The 23042-nt window shown below is 36.8% G+C and overlaps 1 protein-coding gene across 4 annotated transcripts in view; it reads left to right on the forward strand.

Annotated features, from left to right (window-relative positions):
- The first annotated feature begins 2439 nt into the window (after window positions 1-2439).
- ldb2a (LIM domain binding 2a) overlaps window positions 2440-23042 on the forward strand; it is a 97509-nt gene continuing 76906 nt past the window's right edge. For 3 of the 4 annotated variants that reach the window (XM_028009397.1, XM_028009398.1, XM_028009400.1), the window contains exon 1: window positions 2441-2723. In XM_028009397.1, coding sequence (XP_027865198.1) covers window positions 2592-2723 — 132 coding nt within the window. In that variant the 5' untranslated portion in view covers window positions 2441-2591. Of the gene's footprint in view, window positions 2724-23042 lie in introns of all 4 variants that reach the window. The other variant, XM_028009399.1, reaches the window with a different exon arrangement.

Raw genomic sequence — 23042 nt, forward strand, 5'->3', positions numbered from 1 at the left:
ATAAAGCCAGAAACAAAGGATAGGATGAGATGGAGGCAGATGTGCAGACCCCTGAAAGAAGTGGTTGGAAGATTATTTTACAGACAGCTTTGTGTTTCTCCCCTCCACCACTGAGATGTTTCATTTGACCATGGCATCAACTTGGGAAGAAGATGCCACAAGAACACAAAGGGATTCCTCTGAAAATTACTCAACAAAGGTTGTATTTGTGTCAGGCTGCCTGCGCAGTAAAAAAAGGACATCAACATGTCAGGAGACAATAAATCTTCAGGAAGATTTTTTACTGCTTTGACTTGTTTTTCTGTCAACCCACACATTGTTCTTTTTGAGCTTCATCCAGAGCTTTATCTTACCTCACATTGTAGGAGCCTTTTTTTCTTTTATCTGACAAATATCATTTACTCCAATCAGGGATAATATTACACCACTGACCTATGACACTTGTTAGAGGGGGGGGATGTGTGACAGCAAAATTAATTCAGTCCTTAATATTTATTTAGTAGAAGCAGAAAAAAATGGTTAACTGAGCCAGTTTGAGAGATGGACCAAATTGTGATGGTTAGATGAATCTCCAAAAGTGCAATTCTTTTAAGGTCTCCAGTGGTCAGTAGCAAAAGTGGTGAAAAACAGTAACAAGTGGACAAGGTAAAGGCTCATTGATGCACAGAGGTAGGACGTGTGGTCCAATCTAACGGTAGTGACTGTATCTCAAATTTCTGAAAAAGTGAATGTTTCTGGCTGACGGTTCTGATAGAACGATTCAGAGAGCATTGTAGTTTATTGCATACGTGCTAAAGTATGCCTGATTGGTGTACAAATGGTTTTACTGTCCATTCTCCAGTAGAGTCACTTAGTGTGTTGCTATGCTTCATGCAGCATAAATGTTGTGAGCCCACTGAGAGAAAAGGATAGTATTTCTACTCTGCTGGTGAAGTTAAAGTATGAAATATATAGAGACCTGTTTGCCTTTAGTAGGACAACTGAAAGTTGTAGGATGTGCATTTTCCTTTTTTTAATTTAGTAAAAATAAATACTGTATATAAAAATCGCAAAGACACAAATAAAAATGATATATTTCATAAAACCACTTTTTTTTAGGAGAAAAACAACAAAGACGTCTGGAAAAAGTCATTTATATAGGAGCTCCAGAGAAAAATGAAGAAATAGCAGCTAGTGCTCATCAAACTGTGATAAAGTGACAACAGCAGCTCGCTAATGAAGGAAGGGGTACTTACACCGAAACCCTTTTTTCTTTTTTACATAAAGTGATTGCACATATTAAATGTATTTATAAAGATAGTTTTTCATGTTTGCACAAATTAACTATAACAAGATAACAAATTTTCACGTCTATTTTTGAATAAATGCAATAAGTGCATCTTTATTTATAATTTCTTTTTAGAATTTCTTTTTTAGAAAGACACAGTTTCTGCTTGATTTTTTTTTCTCTACTTGAAAAACCCAATCTAAAAAACATACAAACTACTTTCCTTTCTAGTTTATGTCGTTTAGGTCTTGTCATATTCTGCTCATTTCTATGTTCATTATTACTAAAAGGGAGTCTTCTAAATCTATGTTTTGTGTTTAGATTCCTAGTTCAGTTGGATTCAGTTGTCTTAGATCCTTGTTAGTCTGTTCACCTATATTTATAGTTTATTTAACTCTTAATTCTGCTCCTTTGTGTTAATTAGTCTCTTTCCCTCAGTTTCCCAGCCTGCTTTGTGCCACAGCTATTCCTCCTCTCCCCTGATTAGTTCATCTGATTCCTTTGTCATTTTCCACCACTGCCTCACTATATACACTGAGTGGATTTCATTGTTCGTTGCTGGATTCTTCCATTACTTTGCATGACCCATGATTCCCCTTCTAAATTTCCTTTTCTATTTATTATTAGAAAAACTCTTCAGTTCTGCCACAGTCTCTGAACTTGGATCCTTTACTAAACATACAACAAAATCCTCTCTCTTTTTTGATTTCTAAAATTAAACCTCTTGAAGAGAAATGTTTTTTCTAAAGAGGTTCATTGTTATTTTGTAATTGCAAAAGAAAATGGGGGCACCATATTAGTCCCAACCCAGGCTAGCATCCTCCTAAATCCGGCCGTGGCTTCATGCCTGTTTATGCTCCCTTACATGTGATATGCTGAAAATATTAATAGGAATTAAATGTGGGCACATTCTTGTTTTTTACTCTCGATCCAACATGTGAAATTTGAACAATAACAAACATGAAAACACACAAAGAAAGAGACGCGTGCAGCACCACACACTGAACTTTGCAAGAGTGCAAAACTGAGAGTAGGTCTTGAGGGAACAGGAAACTGGCTTCCCTCCTCCCCCCTTCAATTCAAGCCCCCCACCCTACCCCACCCAACTCCGCCGCTTTCCCCACCTCCTCCCCCTCGCTTTCCTCCCTCCCTCCTCCGGCACCACGCTATAGCAGGGAACTAGGCAGGCCAACTTGCAGAGTGCAGCTCAGCCTCGACAGCGGCTGCTTCCAACTGGGGCTTGTCGGAGAGCATCGCACTCCCATGTGCGCTGCTGTGTCCGCTGGATGTTGAAATCGCGCCGTGCGCCTCGCCAGGAGCCACCATGTCCAACCCAACCCACGACCCGTTCTACTCCTCTCCGTTCGGACCTTTCTACAGAAGACACTCGCCCTACATGGTCCAGCCCGAGTATCGGATCTACGAGATGAACAAGCGGCTGCAGACGCGCACAGAGGTGAGTCCGCCGGACGTGGCCGTCACGCGAAAACGGGACACTGGAAGAGGCAGAATTGGAAGGTCCACGACGCGGAAGGGAGGGAGGGAAGAGTAGGGTTTGGAGAGAGAGATAAGCTGTGACGGTCCGTCATTCAGGACATACGGATGCCAAAGTGCCAAACATTCCTGAGGTGAAAGTAAACAGCAGCGTGTGAAGTCCACGCTGCAAACACGCAGCACTTATTTTAATCTTGGGACAAATAGGTACCATTTTTAGTGACAAAATAAAATGATTAGTGCAGGAGAGGAGTACATGTGGCAATTTAAAGTGCTAAACTGCGTTGCACAAGTATCACCTGTGATCCACCTTAAGCGGGAAACTCCAGTGAAAGGAGGATTTGACAGTTTTAATGGAAGACACAGGTTTTAAAAGGAGCTGCGCTTAGAGGAAACTGAAGAGTGGGATTTAAAATAAAGAAGTCGAAAAAAACTATCCGACTAGGCTGCAGTGACTGAGGCAAAGTAAATGTATCACCTCATGTAGCCTATTTAATTTGCATACATTTACATATTGCCTGGCTTTAAAATATTTCCATAAACCGTTGGAAAAGAGTTTCTAAGTTCATGGACGAGTTTCTGCTAAAGCGCAAATCCACCGTTCAACCCGTTTAAGCCAAACTTCCTCAATGAAAGTGGTCCTGATTGCAAATTTATGATTGCACATGGGGACGAATTAATTTCGTGTCAGTCTCCTGATGCTTCAAGTCGTTGGGCTCTAAGCGTGTGTGGCGTATAGTGTCATCCAGCCTGAACCTTTGGTGATCCCACTGCCAGCTACATGGAGAGCATCTGTCTCCTGCAGCTGTTCCGTGATCAAACATGTGTGAATCTGCAGATAAAAAGTTCATCTGACATGTCAAGTTTAAAAGAGATGGACATCTTAAGCAAAAAGCAATAAAAATCTTGAATTAGTTTTAAATTATCCCTGTTCTTCATATTTCAAGATTTCACCATAAAAATTGTAAAATGTAATTCTATGTCCAAACTTCTGCTTGTACAAAAATGTGGAAATTTGTAAATATAGCAATTCTAAGATGCCAAAAGAAACATGTTCTTCTTATATATGGTGTAAAATAGAACAGAAATATACCTGAAATGCTCCATCACTGCATATTTCACTTGCCACGCTTTCCATTTCTGATTACCAATTAAAAATTTGGCTATTTGGATGACTTTCAGTCTCCCCAGGCGAACACCTCTTATAGATCTTGACATTTTCCTAAAGCTCAAGACAAGTGGTGGGAACATTGTGAAGATGTTAAAGAAAGAGAATAACAAGGAATATTTGTGTTGATGGCATATTAATATTGCCATTCAGCAATAACAAGTCATTATCAAGTTTTTGTAATGTAATGTAGCTCTATTATAAACTAAGTAATCAGCATATTGTTTCGGCTTTTAATATGTTGTACTCCAATTAAAATTTTACATATTTGATACTTTAAATCAGTTTTTTAATAAAATGCTTGAAACTGAATTGTGCTTCCTGCAGTTATTTTTGTCTAAATTCGGGCTCCAGTTGAGTTACTGCAGTCTCTTACAGAAACTGACTTTCCAGAGGAGAAACTTGCAACTTTAAGCAGACCGACCAAGGCAATGTTGCTGTGATGCAGCAGCAGCAGCAGCCTCAGTCTGATGCATTATTCATGCAGAGCCCCAGTGGACCTCAACTCCTGTAGCACACATACCCAGAAACCAAGTGCAATCACCACGCACACAATCTCAGACACATGGACATGTAGACACACGTTTCCAGATGTTTGCACAGCTCTAGGTGCACTACCATTTAAACCAATACTTTACCCTGCAAAATTCTGTATTTTTAAAAATATATTTCATCTTTTTGTTGCTGTTGGCTTGAGTTGCATTTTCAGCCTCCTCTTTGTCTTTTTTCTTTCTGTCTTTCTTTCCTTCTGTCTTCAGTAGTCAGGATATACATCATATGCTTCGTGCATATTGTTTGACTATTGAAAATGTTGTCTTATAGGAGAGAAAAAAAAAAGCCTTGAGTTTTGTTTGAATCCAGATGTGCCATATAGCGGGGTTCAGGCTTTTAACATAATTATATCATAATTATCCTCATGAAAGCAAAACCCAAACCACAATTTTACCTAAAACTGCTTCATTTAGTGAAGAAAAAATCCTTAACTTTGTAGCGATGCTATATTTGTGTCCTGTATCTTAACTAAGACGTTGAGGGGATACATGTCATACTTTCCACATGAAGCTGCAGCCGTTTATATGGTTAGCTGCTGGACCGGACCGTGCACGAGAAGTCAGTCTGCCGCTTCTCATCACTGAACTTTAAAAGACAGCTCACATTAATAAACTAGACAATGTAAGTAGAAGTATGAGAGTCAAACAAGCAATTGGGGTCTTTGGAGAGAAATCTGCAAAAGATATCTCTAAGTTTATCGACAGTACTGCTGGGATAAAATTGCTGTCCTGTTATTCTCTGACATAATTAAACTAATCAGGTAAAAAATTATTGATCATTTCCTTTGCTTCTTTTTCTGCTGGCACATGAATTTAAGAATTATCCGCTACATAAGCTGAATTCATTTTTGTTTCATTTCAAAACATTTAGTGTGCAGTATACTATTTTGACTTCTGGGATCTTTGATCTTTTTTGTGTGAATAAGCTGCAATAAAACTTAAATAACTGAAATTCAAGCAGATTTATGTGGCATAAACTACACAAATCACTTCTGCAGACCATAATGAAAATCTCCAGCATTTAACTAGATTTAAAAACTGGGACGATTCCTAGTAGATGTTATATGTAATTTCGCGAGGAGATCATTTTAGACCTCCTTTCTTTAAGCTTTGCAAAAAGTATTACTACCCTGAAACCTCTTCACATTTTATCACATTACAATCACAAACTTCAGTGAGTTTTATTTGGATTTTATGTAATAGATCATCACAATTTAATATATGTATAAGGAAAAGGACAAATTATTTACTAAATATATTACAAAGTATAAATGTAAAAAGCATGGTTTCTATTTATCCCTATGTACTATGAAACCCCCTAAATAAAATCCAGTGCAACAATTTGCCTTCAGAAGTCATTTAAAATACTGTGTATAATTTAATCTCAATCAAAATGCAGCGGTTCTGTGACAGACTCAGAAGTTTGTTGGAGAATATCAGTGAACAAACGTCAGGGAGAAAGTTGTTGAAATTTAAAGTAGAGATCGGTTCAAAAGCAAGATCCCAAATTTGGACATGTTACAGAGCATTGTTCAGTCTATGGAAAAGTTATGGCACAACTGCAAACCCACAGACATGGCCATCCACCTAATGAGACAGACTGGGCAGGAAGAATATTAATGAGATTGGTCAAATGGTTGAAGATGACTCTGGATGAGCTACAGAGGTCCAAAGCTCAGGTGGTAGAATACAATATGTGGACAGTGTAATTATTTGTCATGCATTCTGCAATCCAGTATTTTTTATTTTGGCACGTTTCAAGTAGTAAGCTATTATTAAAATGAGGGTTATTAGAAATTTCATTTGCAGTTTGAAACAAGTCAAAAAGAGAACAAAGAAATACATAGGTGAGAAGTTAAGATGAGACCAGAGTTTTACCTTTTGGGCTACATGCAAAACTCTATTTCTGATGAAAAACTATTACTTTTTATCATTTGGAACACAAACCCCCCAAAAGTGACACTTTCTGGTGGCTACATAATGCTTTGGGGACATTTTCCTCAGCAGGGACCGAAAATTAGTTTAGAGTTGATAGATTGAATTAAAAACAGGACAATCAAGAAAGAAAACCTGGAAAACTCATAGGACCTGGCCAGATGTTCATCTTCATGCAGAAGCGCTTCGCTAAGCGTAAAACCAAATAGAAAGGTTGACACAGTCCCCATTTAATTCTATTTGAGAATCTTTCCCAACACTTGAAATTTTATTTCAATGCCGCTCTCTATTTAATCTTGAGATATAGTGCAAAAAATATATAAATCTCTGTATGTTCAAATAGAGGTAGAGACAGTATTTATAAAGACTTGGGGAAAGATGGTTTTGGAAAATACTGACTCGAGAATTGGATACATGTGCATGCCTCACTTTTCAGTGAAAGTTTTAAAACAAAAAACACAGTGAAATTTGAGACTGTATTGGGTTTAAAGTGTAGGAATACTTGTAAGAGTAACTGTAGGTGTGCATATTTTAGCGTTTTTCAGAAAACAAGTAGGTTTACTATGTGAAAATAGTGTTTAAATTTAGTATTCAGTGAGATAATTTACTTGTGCTGGTTGCTATATTTCAATGGTCCAGTCAAAAATGTTAACCTTACAAATAGATGCTTAATGTATTGAAAGAAGTGGAATTATTGGCTGCAACAAAAAGCTCAAACTGCACTTGGCAACCTGCTCAGGCTAAAATGACTCAGGACTACTGCTTTTGCTGTTGATATTAGTCGGTTTTTAATCGGTTCTCTTACTATGCTGCAGTTTGGCACTGCCTTCTGGAAAAGTGCTCAAAGAGTTGAGTGATGTTAATCCTGCTTTTTGAAATTCTCTCAGTTGTCACGTGCATAGGTGGGTCTATGAATTATTCTGCTACTGATGCAGGCAAACAATAGTGGGAGCAGACTCACCTATAGCGAAATATCAAAATAGATTATTGTAGTACTGAATAATGACAGTTGTTGAAGTGAAGTCAACAATACAAATACAACAATTTGCTTGTCTGACATGAGAAATGCATTAGAGCTTCTTTATTTGTTCTGACATTTACATTTGACTGTACACATATTCACATCAGTGAGGTTTGTTTCTTAATCTTACAACAAAATGTGTCTTTATTTAACTTGATATGCATGTGGGTGGAGAGATATAAAATGTAGAGCAGAGCCAGTGCTAATGATTGCACATACAGTATAATCTATCCTTCTGTTTCCTACCTTAACAGTCAGTTTTATGTTAACTGGTCAACAATACTTCTGGTTTTCTGTTTCTGGTAGTTTGCTTACAAACTCCAGCCAAAATTCTTGGAGTTTGTTCAAAAAATAAAATAGTAATGGATTATAGTGGTAGTTGTTTTTATTGCAATTCCCTTCATTCTGTGCTTGTTAGTGCTGCTGCTTTGGATGAATATGGGCTCTGATTTGAACATCGACTGAAGCATTTCTTCGTGGAGTTTGCATGTTCTCCCCTCTGCATGTGTGGGTTTTATTTGAGTACACAGGCTTCTTTCCATATTCCAGAAACACACACTGTTGGTTAATTGTTGTTTCTAAATTGACCTTATGGGTGAGACTGTTTGTCTCCATGTTGGTTCTCTAAATGGACCTGCAGCCTGTACCTCGCCTCTGTCTCCATGATTGTGGGGATAAGCTGCAGTCACCCTGCAATGCTCAACACTGTATTTTGGGTATTAAATTAAATGCATTACAAAACAAACAAGTAACTATTCATTCATGTATTTAATATCTTAATCAACTAAAGCCAATGAGCTCAAATCTATAGCTTAAAGGTGTTGCTAACAGTCAGGTCAGTTTTGTTTTCATAGAAGCCAAAGAAAACGTCACACAATTTAATATTCTGATTCATTCATATCTGAAAAAAACTGACTATTAAAGTTCAAAGCTAAGAGATAGATTAACAGTTTCATTAAGAAGAAAAAATTTAACTTGAACTTGAAGTCCTTTGAGTCTTTAAAACCACAATGGTTTGAGGGCTGCTGTTGAGTCTTGTTCAACAGATATACTTCTTAAGCCTTTTGCATAGCAAATCTTTATACTCAGTTACACTAATGATAATAAAAACACAAGGGATTTTAGTGGGGTGTCTTCTAGAATTTCTGATCCTTGCAACCTCTGTATAAACATTTTGAAAACCTCCAGAAAATTCTTAAGATTGATAAAGGTAAAAATCTTCTAAATCTTGCTACTGCAGGTTAGCATTAATCCTCATGCTATTCTATGCATAGTCTCAGTCTGTGCTAATGAATGTTCACTTACCTCAACATGCAGATTGCTTGAACTAATGGCAGGATGCACTTCTTTTTGATTGCAGTTAGACACTAAGAGAATTGAACTTTCAGAAGGCAAAGCGATCCTTAAATATTTTTAGCCCATTTAAAATGTATTTTATGATTCTCCAGCATACATGTCACAATAAATAGGGTGACGGTAAGCTTAAAGGTCAACAAAATATTTCTTTGAATTTCTCTCCTTAATCACCAGTCTGTTTTTTCAACTACTAGTTTAGTTTGTTTTATTTAATAGTGACTGATGTGAATTTATTTACATGATCTCACTGGGGGCTTCTTCTAGAGAATAAACCTAAATCAAGATTAGGATCAGGAAAAAGATTTGACTAATTAATTCAGTAAAATTTTACACTGCCAGCAAAGAGCATATTCATATTTAAGTATATTTGTAATCTTAATATTCTTATTATAACATTCCACAGCCAGGTTTATGTGTAGACTAAGCTAACAAGAGGCAACATTTTTGGTTTTCTTGAGTTTGTTGAGAACCTGGAGACTTTTATTTGTAGCAGCAGTTCTATCTTTATTTTAATCGTTTTTGGTTTTGTTAGGACAAACAAGAAGAAATAATAACCTAGGTATTAAAATGATTCAGTATTCCTGTTATCTGATAAAATAGCTCTCTCGACCACTGAAGGAGAATAATTTATCCTAGTAAATTAATGTGACATGCTCTGTTGGGTTTGTCAGTTGGACTCCTGCATTTTTTGCATACTGAGAAAACTTTCCTCAGGTCGCAGATAATATTTTTTTTGGTGTGTTTTGTTTTCAGTAACAACCTTTGTACCTGCCCCGTAGTCTCATGGAAATATGGCCTAATAAAAGCCAACAGCGCAGCTGATCGCATGTTTGTCCGGGTTCTGAGCTCACCTTTGAACTGAAACCTCTGCTGCCACTAAAGCAGACTCTGGTCCTGTGATTACTCAGGGTCTGTTTCTATCCCAACCTTATTACCTACTCCATTCATACTTATTACCTGGCTGGCTGTATTTCTGTGCCAGACCAACTGCTATCCCATTACCTTCATTTTAGTGAACGTGAACCTGCGCTGACCTGGCAATCTAAACAGGCTGTGATGTGGGTTTGATGCCATGCATACGGTGTGACCACATTGTTTCGGTGCAGTCGCGCGGAGGGCACAGACCTCCGGCGTTTGGAGGGAGCTGCGCTGATTTGTGGGGGAATTCGACACTTAAGCATATGCAAATGTACAAAGGCGGATTAACATTCAGAGGAGGAGCTTGGTCGACCTCAGCTGGTGCAGGGCCATTAGCATAGAGGGCATTAATATTCAGCGGCAGAGAGCGGAGACGCAGAATAACACTGTAAGTAAAACTACAACACAGAGGGAGAAACAGGAGGAAAACAAAAGCATTTTAATGGAGCCGCTGCAATAATACCCGGCAGGCTGCATTCAGAGGCTTCACTGCTGCTGCTGCTGACAGTGGGTCTAATGGTCACACTCCTCCTCAGCAGATAGACATGCGATCAGTAACAATGATTGGCAGGCCTTTTATTGGATTCTTGTGTCTATTGCACATAGTTAGTCTCATTCTCATTATTTAAATGGGCCTGCAGACCTGACTCATTGGCTTCTCTGTGGAACTGGGGGAACTGGAGTGTTCATTATGGTAAAATCCCTTGTTCCTGTCAGGAGCAAAGTGGATCTGTTCCCATCAGCGCGAAGTGTCAGATTGACATGAATAGGCTTATGGTGTAGAGGTCAAGTTGGCAGTGTGCTGTTAGGTTCACATGGAGGGATTAAAGATGAGCCACCAAGAACGCAGCCAGAGGTTTATGTTTGAGAATCTGCCTTCCTAAGACATATTATACATTGTGGCCTTAATGGAGGCTTTTACTGTCTGTAGGTCATATGAAAACTGACATGTATTGAGTCTGATATCACCGTTGTACTGAAAATAAAAGCTTTGTAGCACCCACCCAAGAACATCTGGTTCTTGTCTTCAGCTGGGAAGTTCACAATCGGCGTCCAGTCAAAAAACTGCAGTAGCTCTGATATTACTGGCTACAGCTCCAGTATGCAATGATGTAAACCTGACACCTGGGAAGACATGCTTACATCATACAGAAATTTGCTTTTAAAACACACGTCTAGAGGCAAAAGAAAATCAGCCGTCAAAGAAGGAGACCGGATTGAGTCACAATACAAGGCTTCATGGTCTCTGGCAGTTTGCACTCCTGTTTTTTCTTAGGAATGGACCATCTTGTGATTCTTTTAGGATGATTAATTTTTTATTTTAATTTAATTTAATTAAGATTCAAACATTCTTTAGTAGTGCTGATGATCCTTGTTCAACTGATAAACGTTGGTCAGTGCTGATTTTAATCATTCAGTGATCCGTTTAATGATTATTTTAACTGTATAAGAAATATGTCACATTACTCTGCACTGATTTTCCCTCCTACACATTAAATAGCGAAACAAAGAAAAAGCGACACAGTCTCGATATGTCAAAAATGTCGTGTTTACTTCGCTTCACTGAATCAACAGCATTATTTTTATTTATTCCTCTATCAGCTGAATCTCTAATATGCTCCATTTTTATGATTCAAGGCTTATTGACAAAGAGCAGCCGTCTGCCTTTGTGGGCTTGTGAAACGTCGCTCAGTGCTCTCACATTAAAAACAAAGACATTTTGCATTTTCATAATTTGGCCAGTCACTGAAAGGACTGAATCGCATTAATCCTGCGTCTCTTCGTTAAGTCCCCGGCAACATCCGCCTCGCTAAATTAAAGAATAATAGTGCTAAAAGGTGAGCAGGCAGACTGATCATTTTGAAGGGACAAAGTAACCTTATCCACAGAAAGCTGGTGTCAGAGCTGAATACCTCATGCCTGTTTATTGCTTTTTTTCTTAGAAAGCTGTTTTTTGGTGTGAAATCTCTGAATAGAGACAGAAATACACAAAATTCAATTTACCGTCTTACAGTAAGTTTTATATCTTGTCTTATTCTTCTATGGAACACATTAGAAAATAGTTTAAACACTCATGAGCAGTCACTGACATACAAAAATGTAATTAATCTATTAATTTTACAAAAATGTAACCAACTAAGACACACACAGCTTGTAGCTGCTACTTGACTTTCTATTGGATTTTAAAGCTATTCTTTTATATTATATAAAATTACTGCTTAGAGATACATATAGGTAATTGACACAATATGTGACCTAATATATGAAATGGGTATTAAAGATTTGGACTAAGAATGAATAATGTATAAAAGTGTTGAAGAGTTAAAAGTGAAACCTGATTTTCTTTCTTTTCAGACATATGTGAATGTAACACATACAGTATGCCTCGTGTTACATTACGAGGCATATTTATGTGCCTCGTAAATATGCTGTTGCTTTCTTTGTAAAAGTTGGACAACCATGTTTGTAAATTACAATCTAAACAGACTTGCCATTAATTCAATGTTTTTTATTATTCCATCAATGGTTTTTTTACGTAGTCACAAATTGAAAGAAAAACGAGGTCTTGTTCATAGATTAATTAGTTCAGGGATACTCAAACTTTCTTTACATATTATGGTTATAGTCATTAATCAACAAAATAAGAAGTAAATATTAATCAAACCAAGGCCTGCTTACTTTTAAGTAGAAGCACAAAAATCAAAAGTATAATTGACACTAATGCTAACTTTACAACTGCTACTGTAGACTAAAAGGAAATGTTTATGACTTGTAGCAAGGGTTTTTGGTTTTTCTGAGGAAATAAACTTGCACTAGTCCCCAAATGATTCAGGTACCTCGATTATTAAAATTCCTTGAGGCAAATCATCTGCCTGTAAGCTTAGTTAAATTATGTTCTACTATTTAGCGCACCGTATTCCAGTCGGGTGATTATTTGTGTTGCGCCTTTACTTCTGCCTGTTAGTTCTTGACGATTGCTGAGTGCTAGCAGAATAACATCCAATTTTCAAGGTTGGTCCGTGGCATCCGGGGGGGATTTTATTGATTTATGATAATATCTGGGTTCTTATTGTTTTTCAAGGGACCAGTAGGCATTCTTAAAATGACTGGCATGACGTATGGGTATGGCCTTTTTCCTTTTGGAGATGATGCCTACTGGTGGTGAAGAGTGAACGACGACGAAGTTCATGGCAGTTCTATTGATACAGCGGAATCCATAGAACGGAAACGGATGCAGATAGATTTGCAGCCTGATTTTGACTCACCCCTGATTTGATAGCTTTCCACACCAGAACCATAAGGGGTCAAACTAAAAGAACATCTTACTTGGTCAGATCTGGTGGTTGAGTTACTTACTAACTCTTCGTCACCTTCATCTCTTATTTAGCAGGAAGGATTATTGACTTTTCTGCTCCAACAGCAGTTTTGTCTGGCTGGAAGTCACTCAGAGATTAGCAACTGTCAGTTCTGCTACAGGTCATTGAACGTCTTGATGGATTCTCACTTTGAAATTGGATCTGGATGAAGAAAGTTACTAAATGACCCTCAGCACCAGTTCAGTGCACAGAAGAAAAACAATGAGATTTTTACACAAAAATAGCAAATTCTATGATGCAAGCAAGAACATTTATCACTACGTTGATTAGACACCTCTCCTGACCCGACTGAACAAGAATTTCCAATTGGTGTACTGGTTCTGTCAGGAGTGCTTATCAGCCAATCAGAGAGGTTTTATGGTAAAGCCAGTGATTCAACAGATAAAAAAAACCAAACATTTCGACTGGTTGTTAAAAAAATAGACTAGCTTTTAGGTACAGAGACATCTTACTCTCTCTATTTCATAACTGGAGCTTTTTTCATATTAAAAGGAGACAACATATGATTAATTCTATTGAATCCAAAGAGATTTACATTCAAAGTTTAGCTCACAAACCAATATTTAAAATTATGACTTTTTGAAATTCTAATTTTCTTAGAAAACAAAAATCTGACATGTTTTGACAAAACTCTTGTAGAATAACATGCCAGTGTCAAAGCTTTTTTTATTAGATTCTCAGAAGCTTCCTATGGGAATTAGAGGTTATTTTGACTCAATCTAAAAAGCCCGATAAGGACATACTGAAGTAACCTTGGAAGGAGGAAAGTAGTTTTTGTAGTTGATTAAATCAGGTGTGTTTGTGCACATCACAGTGATGATTCTGTTGGCTCTCATTTAACACAACTGAACAATTTAGTGTGGTACTGCTTTAAATATTTGGATTGTCAAATGTGCAATGTAGTAATATGTACTCTTAAAGGGATATTTTTGCTTTAGTGTCAAAAATAGCATACCCTTACAGATTTTATTATTTCTGTCCTTATGTGAAAATATATAAAAATGGTGCTTCTTAGTAGTGTCCCATTGTATGTATGATGTTAGAAAAGGATATTTCCAGAAACTCATAAAAATGTATAAAAAAAGAAAAGAGCTCCGGTGAAATCACAAGCGTCAGTCACATCCAGCAGGATGCTCGGACAATGGACCCACCTTTTTCCTGGCTCTTTCCCATGGTTCCTTCCAGGCAGCTCTGCCCCTCAGATAACAGAGAAGACAGACGTGCCTGCAGTCAGTCCATGTCCTGTTGTGTTCTCTGTTCAGCATGGTTGACAACTCCGTCCTGAAACTAAGAGGTCACAGGTTGAAATCTTGGATCTGAAACAGTTTGTGCTCATATTGTTTGGCAAATATTTGAGTGGCACAGTGAAAGCTTGAACTGTGGGAAATTACTCATTCTAATTCTCCTATGTTTTTGGCATAATAACAAAAAATAAACCTCCAACAATCTAAATGTTTTTTAATATCCCATGTTTTGAGTTTTGGAGAAAATCTGGAAATTCTTGTCATTTTGTGTTGCTTTTAAAATTTACTTCCTAAATATAACCCGTGGCAGACTTTTAATTATCTTTTATGGTCAACATTTGTTACATTTATTTGAAATAAAACACATTGAAAAACAATTTGGACGCCTTATAGTCCATCAAAAATTAAAAAAGTGAAAAATTGAATTTGTCTGCTCAAACCTTAAAGAAAACCGGAAATCTTTGTTAGTCAATAAAATCTTCATCCATTATGTTTAATAATAAATTATAAAATGGGCAAGTCTTCACAGACAGTAACAGCCATTTGAGGCTGCATATCTTTATCTTTGTTTAAATGATTATATCAAAATGCTAATGTTGCAAAACTAATGTTCTGGTCAATGTTGCAGGTGTCATATTGCATAATATAAATAAAACAAAAATATAAAATTATGAGATAGATATGAGATAAAATTATGAGATAATCCCAGTGAAAGGGTTTTCATAGTAAATCTGTGTGTACACAAGATAGAGGAACAAAAGAACAAATAAAATTGTTTGTATCATCCTAATCTTGGTCTCCCTAATCAGCTTTGTTAACTAATCAAGGGTTTATCTTCATTTCCGTAAATCGAACAAATAGCAATCCAGAAGGTGTATCCAAAGTGGTATGACACCGGGTTTTATTGTTGCATGCAGCTTGGCTCATAAAAAGCTGTGCAACTCCAGCTGCATATTTTTACCAGTGAAAGCAGCAAATATAGAGAGGGAAGTTTTACTCGAGGGAGGTTTCACCAGCAGCCAGGCTCTGCTTTGTGCTGCTTTCTGGCTGTTTCATCATTTTGCTGATCAGCTGTTTGAGTCTAATGGAGTTTTCCATGTAAATGAGCTGAGCTTGATAATTCTGACCAAGGATGGAGACAGACTATAGACTGTAAATTTATTTCATCATTACTGATATTGTCATGGGTACTGCACCCTTCTCGATTAAATCTTTGCTGAAAAGTTGCACCTGTGACTCAGTATCTGCATCAGTGATGTGTCATTGCGAGTGTTGTACAGCAGCTGATCTGCAACTTTCCAAGAGGGCTGGCTAATTGTGTATGTTGTGTGTTGCAAAAGTTTTAGGATATTGTTTGATTTTAAAACTTTACCAGTAGAAGAGTTGACTCTACACAGAATTAATTACCTTCTTACAGTCTAGAGCAAGCTGTGACTCCAGAATTATTTCCTATTTTATCTTTGTGAAACAAATTCATGTGGACACACTGGCACTGTAAATGTGGGTTTTGAGTGATGTCAACAATTAGCCTCTCGGTAGTAGAACATCAGACTAATTTTTAATCCAGTGGCATTATGCTCGCTATTGATCTTGTTTGATTCATGAGGTCAGATGAAGCTAAAACAATCTAACATTTGTGGAAACTCTTAACTGCTTTGGACAGGGTCACTCCAAGAATGATGTAAGGAATATGTTTGTGTCAAACGTACACATAGGATTTAGCTACTGCATTGCTAAATCTTATTAATAGTTTACATTTATTCATTTCAAGCATAATGAAAATACATTAAGTAAAAGATTATACTGTGAAAATTAATCATGCTAAATTATTAAAAAAATGGACTTGTATATTTAACGCTTATTTAAAAATGGTAGCTGTGTTTGCTTCAACTCGGGATGAGATAGTTGCAGACTTATCAAAATCGCATATTTTAAGACGTCCTTCAACGGATAAAAAAGAAATAACTAAAAATGGAGGAAAATCCTCACCAAACCTGGACTCACTAACATAGACCAGTAAGAACTTTGTAAGGCATTTTAAAGACTGTATCTATGAACGCTACAAGTGGCTAGCAGCTAGCACTAAGTACAACAACCTGTGGATTTTATTTACAAATAATGAGTGAATGTTACTTTTCTATAAGCCTACGTTCTCATACAAATTTTACTTAATATTTTTTCTTTTAATCGTTCAGATGTGCTATTTGAGCAGGTATGGATTAATGTTGAGCTGAACTGGGAAACAGAAAAGTTTTGTTAAATTGCTGGCTGTACAATTATATGCGCTGTTGCCTGTGTATTTTGTTAATACATACATTGATGTATTACTTGATATGTGCATTGTTCCCTTACTTGACGTATTTTTATTCACTGGCATATTATTGGATGTCTGTTTCTCGGTGTGGTGAATAGTTTTTGCATCGTCCTTCAGAACGTGTATCGTTCAGGTATAGTTGACGTCTATTGAAGGCTCTGACTGAAACCTTATGACTCGCCACTGTAATGATTAATAAGATCAAAAAACATCTGTGGTATGTATCCGTAGCTTTTGTTTAAAAATACTGCATCATTTCAACCCCCTAACGGTGCTGGATAAGATTATACAATTAAAGTATGGTAAACAAAACATTATTGATCTTTAAAATTTATTGCAATTATGAACCCAAAACTGTGCAATTCCTGCGGGATTTTTTTCATCAAACTTTTATTGATTTTTTTCTGAACGAGCAGAGATACTTTTTTTTGTACATTTGACTGATATCTTGAGGAAAATATCCCCTGTCAGTAAGTCAGTGTCGCTCCTCAGTGTGTATCTGCAGCACAAGTGACTTTATTGCTGCTGTAGGAATCAATCCGGCTCCATTCTGGGAGAAAGCCAGCAGTCTTGAATGTTGTCTCCCGTCATTTTTCAAGCTTGTTCTGAATTGAGTTTCTCTCTTTAAAACGCCAGACAAACGACTTGTGTGTATTTACTCTGACCTTCCCTACATTGTTGCTCTGTGGAACATATGTGAACCAGTTCTGTGACTCCAGTTCATGAAGTCTGATGCAGTGAAAGAGAGGGACAATGGGAGGGAAGAAGAAGAAGCCCAACTAAATTGGCAGATATGAAATTAAACTTGGGGACTTTTTCAGTGACTTCATCCAGAGAGATAAAGTTCATTTCTGGGGAACATGTAGAGGCTGTTCAAGGGCAATGACTTTCTCCCACTGCATTCATTTCTCTTCATTTCCTTAATGCGTGGCAGGTGGCTGTATGGTGGCCAAATGCAGCAGCATGTATAGTCTGCACTCTAGACCCACGGGAATAAACATGTTGATGTCTAACATTAGTGTGTCCTGGGTCTTAGAAATGATCACAGCAATGGCTGTATGGAGGGAATTGCTTTACTTTGTCAGTTTAAGCACCACTAAAGATCCATTGCCAATGAGGTAAAGGTTTATTCTCTCAGGCATCTCTGTCTCTTTGTATTTATTTAGCATCTCACTCAGCCATACTGGGAAAACCAGAAAATGAAACAGTAAGTCCAAACCAAGTCAGCCTAATTGTGTTATTCTTTAACTAACAAATATTAACTGTAGGGTTTTCAAAACTGTAATTGTTGTTTTTTAGTAAGCTATTGAAAAAATAACAGAGCAGCATCATTACATGGAGGAAAATAGCCACAATTGTATTCAAAAAGTCATTTTTGTTAAGAATAAATAATAAATCTATTTTTTTAGTAGCTGCAGGAGCTGCTACTTATAATTTTTTACTTAGTATTTTTGTGTGCATTGCAAAACTGTAGCATATTCTTTGACACATTACTTTATTGACCAGTGAATCTGGGTTTTATTAACAATCTGTTTTTGACACCTTTTAACACCATCCACAGTAAAAGAGCAACAAAAATCTGTAATATCACCTCGCTGAGGCTCTGAATGTTGCAAAGATGTGAGCATAACCCAAAAAATGTGATTAAAAATTAATGTTTATGATGCCATTGATGAACTTTTATACATTTTGTTCCCACAGGATTAACTGGAACTACATTGAAATATCTTTTTATCCAAATTATGGGTAAACTAGCTTATCACCATTTTTATAAACATACTTTATTGAGACATGAAATTGACAGAAAATTCAGAAAATTACTCTGGAATAACAGCATGTAAAAAAATCAAGGATAAAAAAATAGTTTAGTTTTAAAATGTTGCAAATGCAAAATGCCATACGTTTGGTCTTAAATAACTATACGTGAGAATTCATGGAATAAAGTTGTAATTGACCACAGATTAGTTAAATCTTTTTGTGCCATCTACAAATGAAAAAATAAAACTAGGTAAGATTTTATTTAGTGAAATTTGTTATTCAGTGTACAAAATTCAATTTATGGGTAAATAAACTTTTTTTTTTTTAATAAACTTTGATAGGAAAATTGGTAACATTTCAGTCAATGTTTGTTAAAAGGAAAAGAAGATGTGGACTAAATTTTATGTATTTTTAAGAATAATAAAACATGTCTACTCAGAGCTTAAAAAAGAAAATACAATAAAAATCAAATGTATTTTGTATCAAAATTTTCTACTTCCAAACAACAGTTCAGTTCACCACATAAAGTGGGGGTAATTATGCCACTATATGGTGAATTACTGTATATATGCATGCAGTTGGATTATTGATGATCTTCTCATGGAACCAACAGTGGAAAACATGTTAAATAAATAGAGACATTTTTCCAGATTGCTGTGAAGTGTGTTTAATATGAATCTGATCTGATAACTGATTTCAAAATGCTGGTAAAAATCTTTTCTCCATGATTGTCATAGTTGACATTGTCAGGTTTTCATGATAGATTCAAAATTATTTAGCAAGAAATATATTTTCCGCTATTGTTCAAGTAAAAGATGTGTGACAATAGGAACCTTTGTCCCAACTAATGTTTTCAAAAATCTGGACTAAATATCTAAGGAGAGCAAGTTATCGACTGAAGAAAACGGTTCCATATTATTTGATCCCTCTCTTGATTGGAGGACAGAAACTTTCTGTAAACTTGTTTGTAGCACTTGGGATTCGATTAGAAGTAGTTTTCATTATTAAGCCCATTTGTAAATTATTTGTCACAAAAATGACTCTAAAGAGGAAGTGACAGTATGATAGGTTTGCTCACATTAAAGCTGTTTTCAGTTGAACTTTAAGGGCTCACGCTCAGTTTTTGAATTTGTCTAGTTTCTAGGTTGCACAAATACTGTAAAGTGAGTCACTTGGCACAAATTTTTTGCTTTTATTGTCAACTTATGTTCTTCAATGAGCTGAAGCAGTTTTGATTTTTTTTTTTGCCACTGTACATTTTTCTTTACACAACAGTAAGCTGCACTATGAACTATTCAAAAGTTGAATAGGACCTCAGTCATTGGCAATTCTGCAAGATCAGGCCCCCGACACGCCTACACTCTTGGAGGCTTTTCTGCCACAAGGGGCTGAAGGCGATAACAAAAAGATTCGGACTGACAAAAGCTTCCTGGTAAACCGGTCCATGTTAAACAGAGGCAGTGGGAAAAAGTGAATGCAAGCATGTTTACAGTGCATTGTTCTCTTTGAAAGCATGCCGGGTTGTTTGTGTATATATGCATCTCTTAAGGGCATGCTTGAGTGTTTTCATGAAACTCTGACTGCCTTTCCATTCTGTATGGATGTTTCTTTATGCCAGGACTTAACCCTCAGCTCTGTTGCTATTTACTGAGGATCCTTACTATGCTGTCTGTCCAATCCACTTGATTCCCTGTAAATCCCCTGGGTCTGGCCTGTGCTGGTGATTTGTGGTTGGCTAGTGGGCAATTGACACATTGATAAATCCCCCTCAGATGGGGTGCGATTCATTTGAATCAATAGAGCCTTATCGTCTGACGGGCGTCAAGGCCGTCACGGCTGCGACTGTGTCAGTTCACCTAAGGTCCCTTGGAGTCAGCCTGATTTGTTGGTTTTGACAACAAACATCGTCATGCCACGTGGTTCGTCAGAGAGTCCACGGGCGTGAATGAAGGCAGGATGTTGTCTGTCACTGGGTAGCAGCAAGGAGGACGGGAGACAGCGAGAGGGAGACAGATGTGAGAAGAGGCAGAGAAATATAAAAATAAAACGGAGTCTAGCAGTGGAGAGTGATGACGGCTTTTTAAAAATGATAAATATTTAGCTTTATTACAAAATGAAATCAAAACTACTTACACTCTTCATTGCATCAGGCTGTAATTCTTTTGAGGTTGGTTTAGTTTCAGATGTGGGTTTCATATGGCTTGTGTTGTCTGGCCTCCAGTTTCTCCTCTCTTCTAGATCTCGACTGTAATCTGGCCAGTCTGGTGGCTCAGCTTTGCACAAGTTGTAATTCAGTGTCACACCAGGAAGAAGCTGTGAGGCAACTCCACTCTGCCTCTCAATTCTAAGTAGGACTTCAGATTTTTATAGTGGGACATATACAGCTGTAGGCTTGGTCTGATCTTTGACATCAAGGTAAATACATGAATTTTAAAAACTTAGGCTTTCAAAAATTTTTAATCCTACTGGTTACTGTTTGATGGTGCAGTTGGTGTGAAGATCTCTGGCTCAAATCCCAACCTGAGTGTTTCTGCATGGAGTTTGCATGTTTTCCCTCTGCATGAATGGCTTTTCTTTGAGTACAGCGGCTGCATCCCACAGTCCAAAGACATAACTGTTAACTGGCCTCTTATCTCCAAATTGTCTGTAAGTATTTGAGTATAACTGAAGTTTGTTTACAACTTCAGGTAAAATTATTCAAAATTCTGCACGTTTACTTGAAAATTACAACTGGAGTTTGTTTTAGAGTTTAATTACATTATTCAATCAGTAAATCAATATGCTAGATTGTTAGTGCAGTAGGAGTTTAATTGTGTTGAATGCTGAAGCTAAATCCTGCTCATGAGCATGAAATTTGCTGGTTATTTTCAGATTCCTCTGTTGTCTGCATCGGGAGACTTTTCAATAAAGACACAAACAAAACCACATCGTCTGTGGCTGAACCCTGCTGGGCCAAACGCAGCTAATGGAGACAAAACAATAGACATCGTTGTCATCTCTGCTTCTATGTTTAATGCTCTCTTTCTTTAGGGTGGTCTGAGTCAAATAGTGGGCAGCTGCCAAAATGAACAGTATTAAGTTTGAGTGGAGAACATTGTTTTTTGGAATGCTTTAGTTCAGAAAAATATTGAAAACAGGAAGAGAAAGGAAAACTGTGGGAAGGTAGCATGTAACTAACACTAAAAGAAAGAGGTTTTCTGTAACACAGACAAATTCAGTAACCAGTTGTCATCATTCAGATCTAAACTTAGGTGAAATTTATATCATGCGTTTATGAGATACCTTTCTTAAACTCTAGCAGTGACTCCTGTGAAATGTGCTTTCTGTTTGGTTCAGGAAAACATCTGGAGATCCTCACATAAATAATTATACACAAAACATGTTTGGTTCAGAAATTAATCACAAAGCTTTGATTAAATCTTAAATTCACATTACATCACAAGACCAAGAACAACTTCATTTGACAAAATTTGATGGGAGAACAATATCCGTAAGATTATGAACTTAAATTCTATTATGTTTAAAGCCCATGCCTGCATAGAAAAAAAAATGCAATTTAGAGTGTGTTAATATTGTGTGTTTTCTAATGAAGAAAGAACTTTTTATTTTTAGGTTTTACATCATCAAAATGATCAAATTCTTAAAAAAGGGAAAATGAATTTGGAATAGAATAGAATGGAATCAGGGAACACATGTACTTTGTATTATAACATTATAACACTTTGTATTATAACAGGATCCACACATTTCCCTTCATTTTTTATGTTAAACTGCACCTTATGGTCAGTTTACTTATGTTCTTTATTCTTGTGTGTGAAAATTGTCATTTTTATTTTTAGGTCTGAGGCATGAGTTCTTCAACTTTCAGCTGAGTTTTTCTATAAAATCAGAATGCTCACCATGCTTTACTGCAAAGATTTGTTTTGTTGTGTTACAAACATAGTTCTACACATAAAATGTTTTTTTTTATTATTGCAAACTAATGTAATAAAAGTTATTTAAATCTCTGATCAAATCAGATTTGGGCATTTGATCATGATTTTTGAGAATTCCTCTTTAAATAAATGTAAACCTGGAATTAAGACGCATTAATATGATGCACAGTACATTAGAATTTTCAGTTTGTGAACTTGTTAACTTTAAAATATTTTGACAACAAATTATTTGTAATAATATATAAGAAAGTTAATTTGTTTTGACTTTCATAAAAGTTGTTGTAGCTTTTCAGCAGCAGGATGGCTGAGGGCTGCTGTGGGAGTGCAGTGAGCGTGTTGGTTACCCTTCACTTGACTGTCAATCCCGGGAGTGCCTGCCTCCTCCTGCTGCTGGATTATGAGGTGAACTCCGTCTGAATGCCGACCAGCACCGGATTCAGTCTCACTCTCTCTCCGTTTCTTTTGTCCCGGTGTGCCACTCTTCTCTGTCTTTCTGAAATAGATGTATTCACATGACACCACACACATGCTGGCTGTTCACACCTGCTGATTCTCACAGTGTGACACACACACAAAAACACTTGGCATTGCATGCAGCTCATCCCCAGAGGACGTACTGTATAGTCGGGGTCGTACGTTAGCTTACCAGATTCAATTTATTTTTCTGAATTTTTTTTAAAAGTGAGAATGCACTCAGACAAACT

This window comes from Xiphophorus couchianus, chromosome 23, assembly GCF_001444195.1.
Source record: "Xiphophorus couchianus chromosome 23, X_couchianus-1.0, whole genome shotgun sequence".
Lineage (NCBI taxonomy): Eukaryota > Metazoa > Chordata > Actinopteri > Cyprinodontiformes > Poeciliidae > Xiphophorus > Xiphophorus couchianus.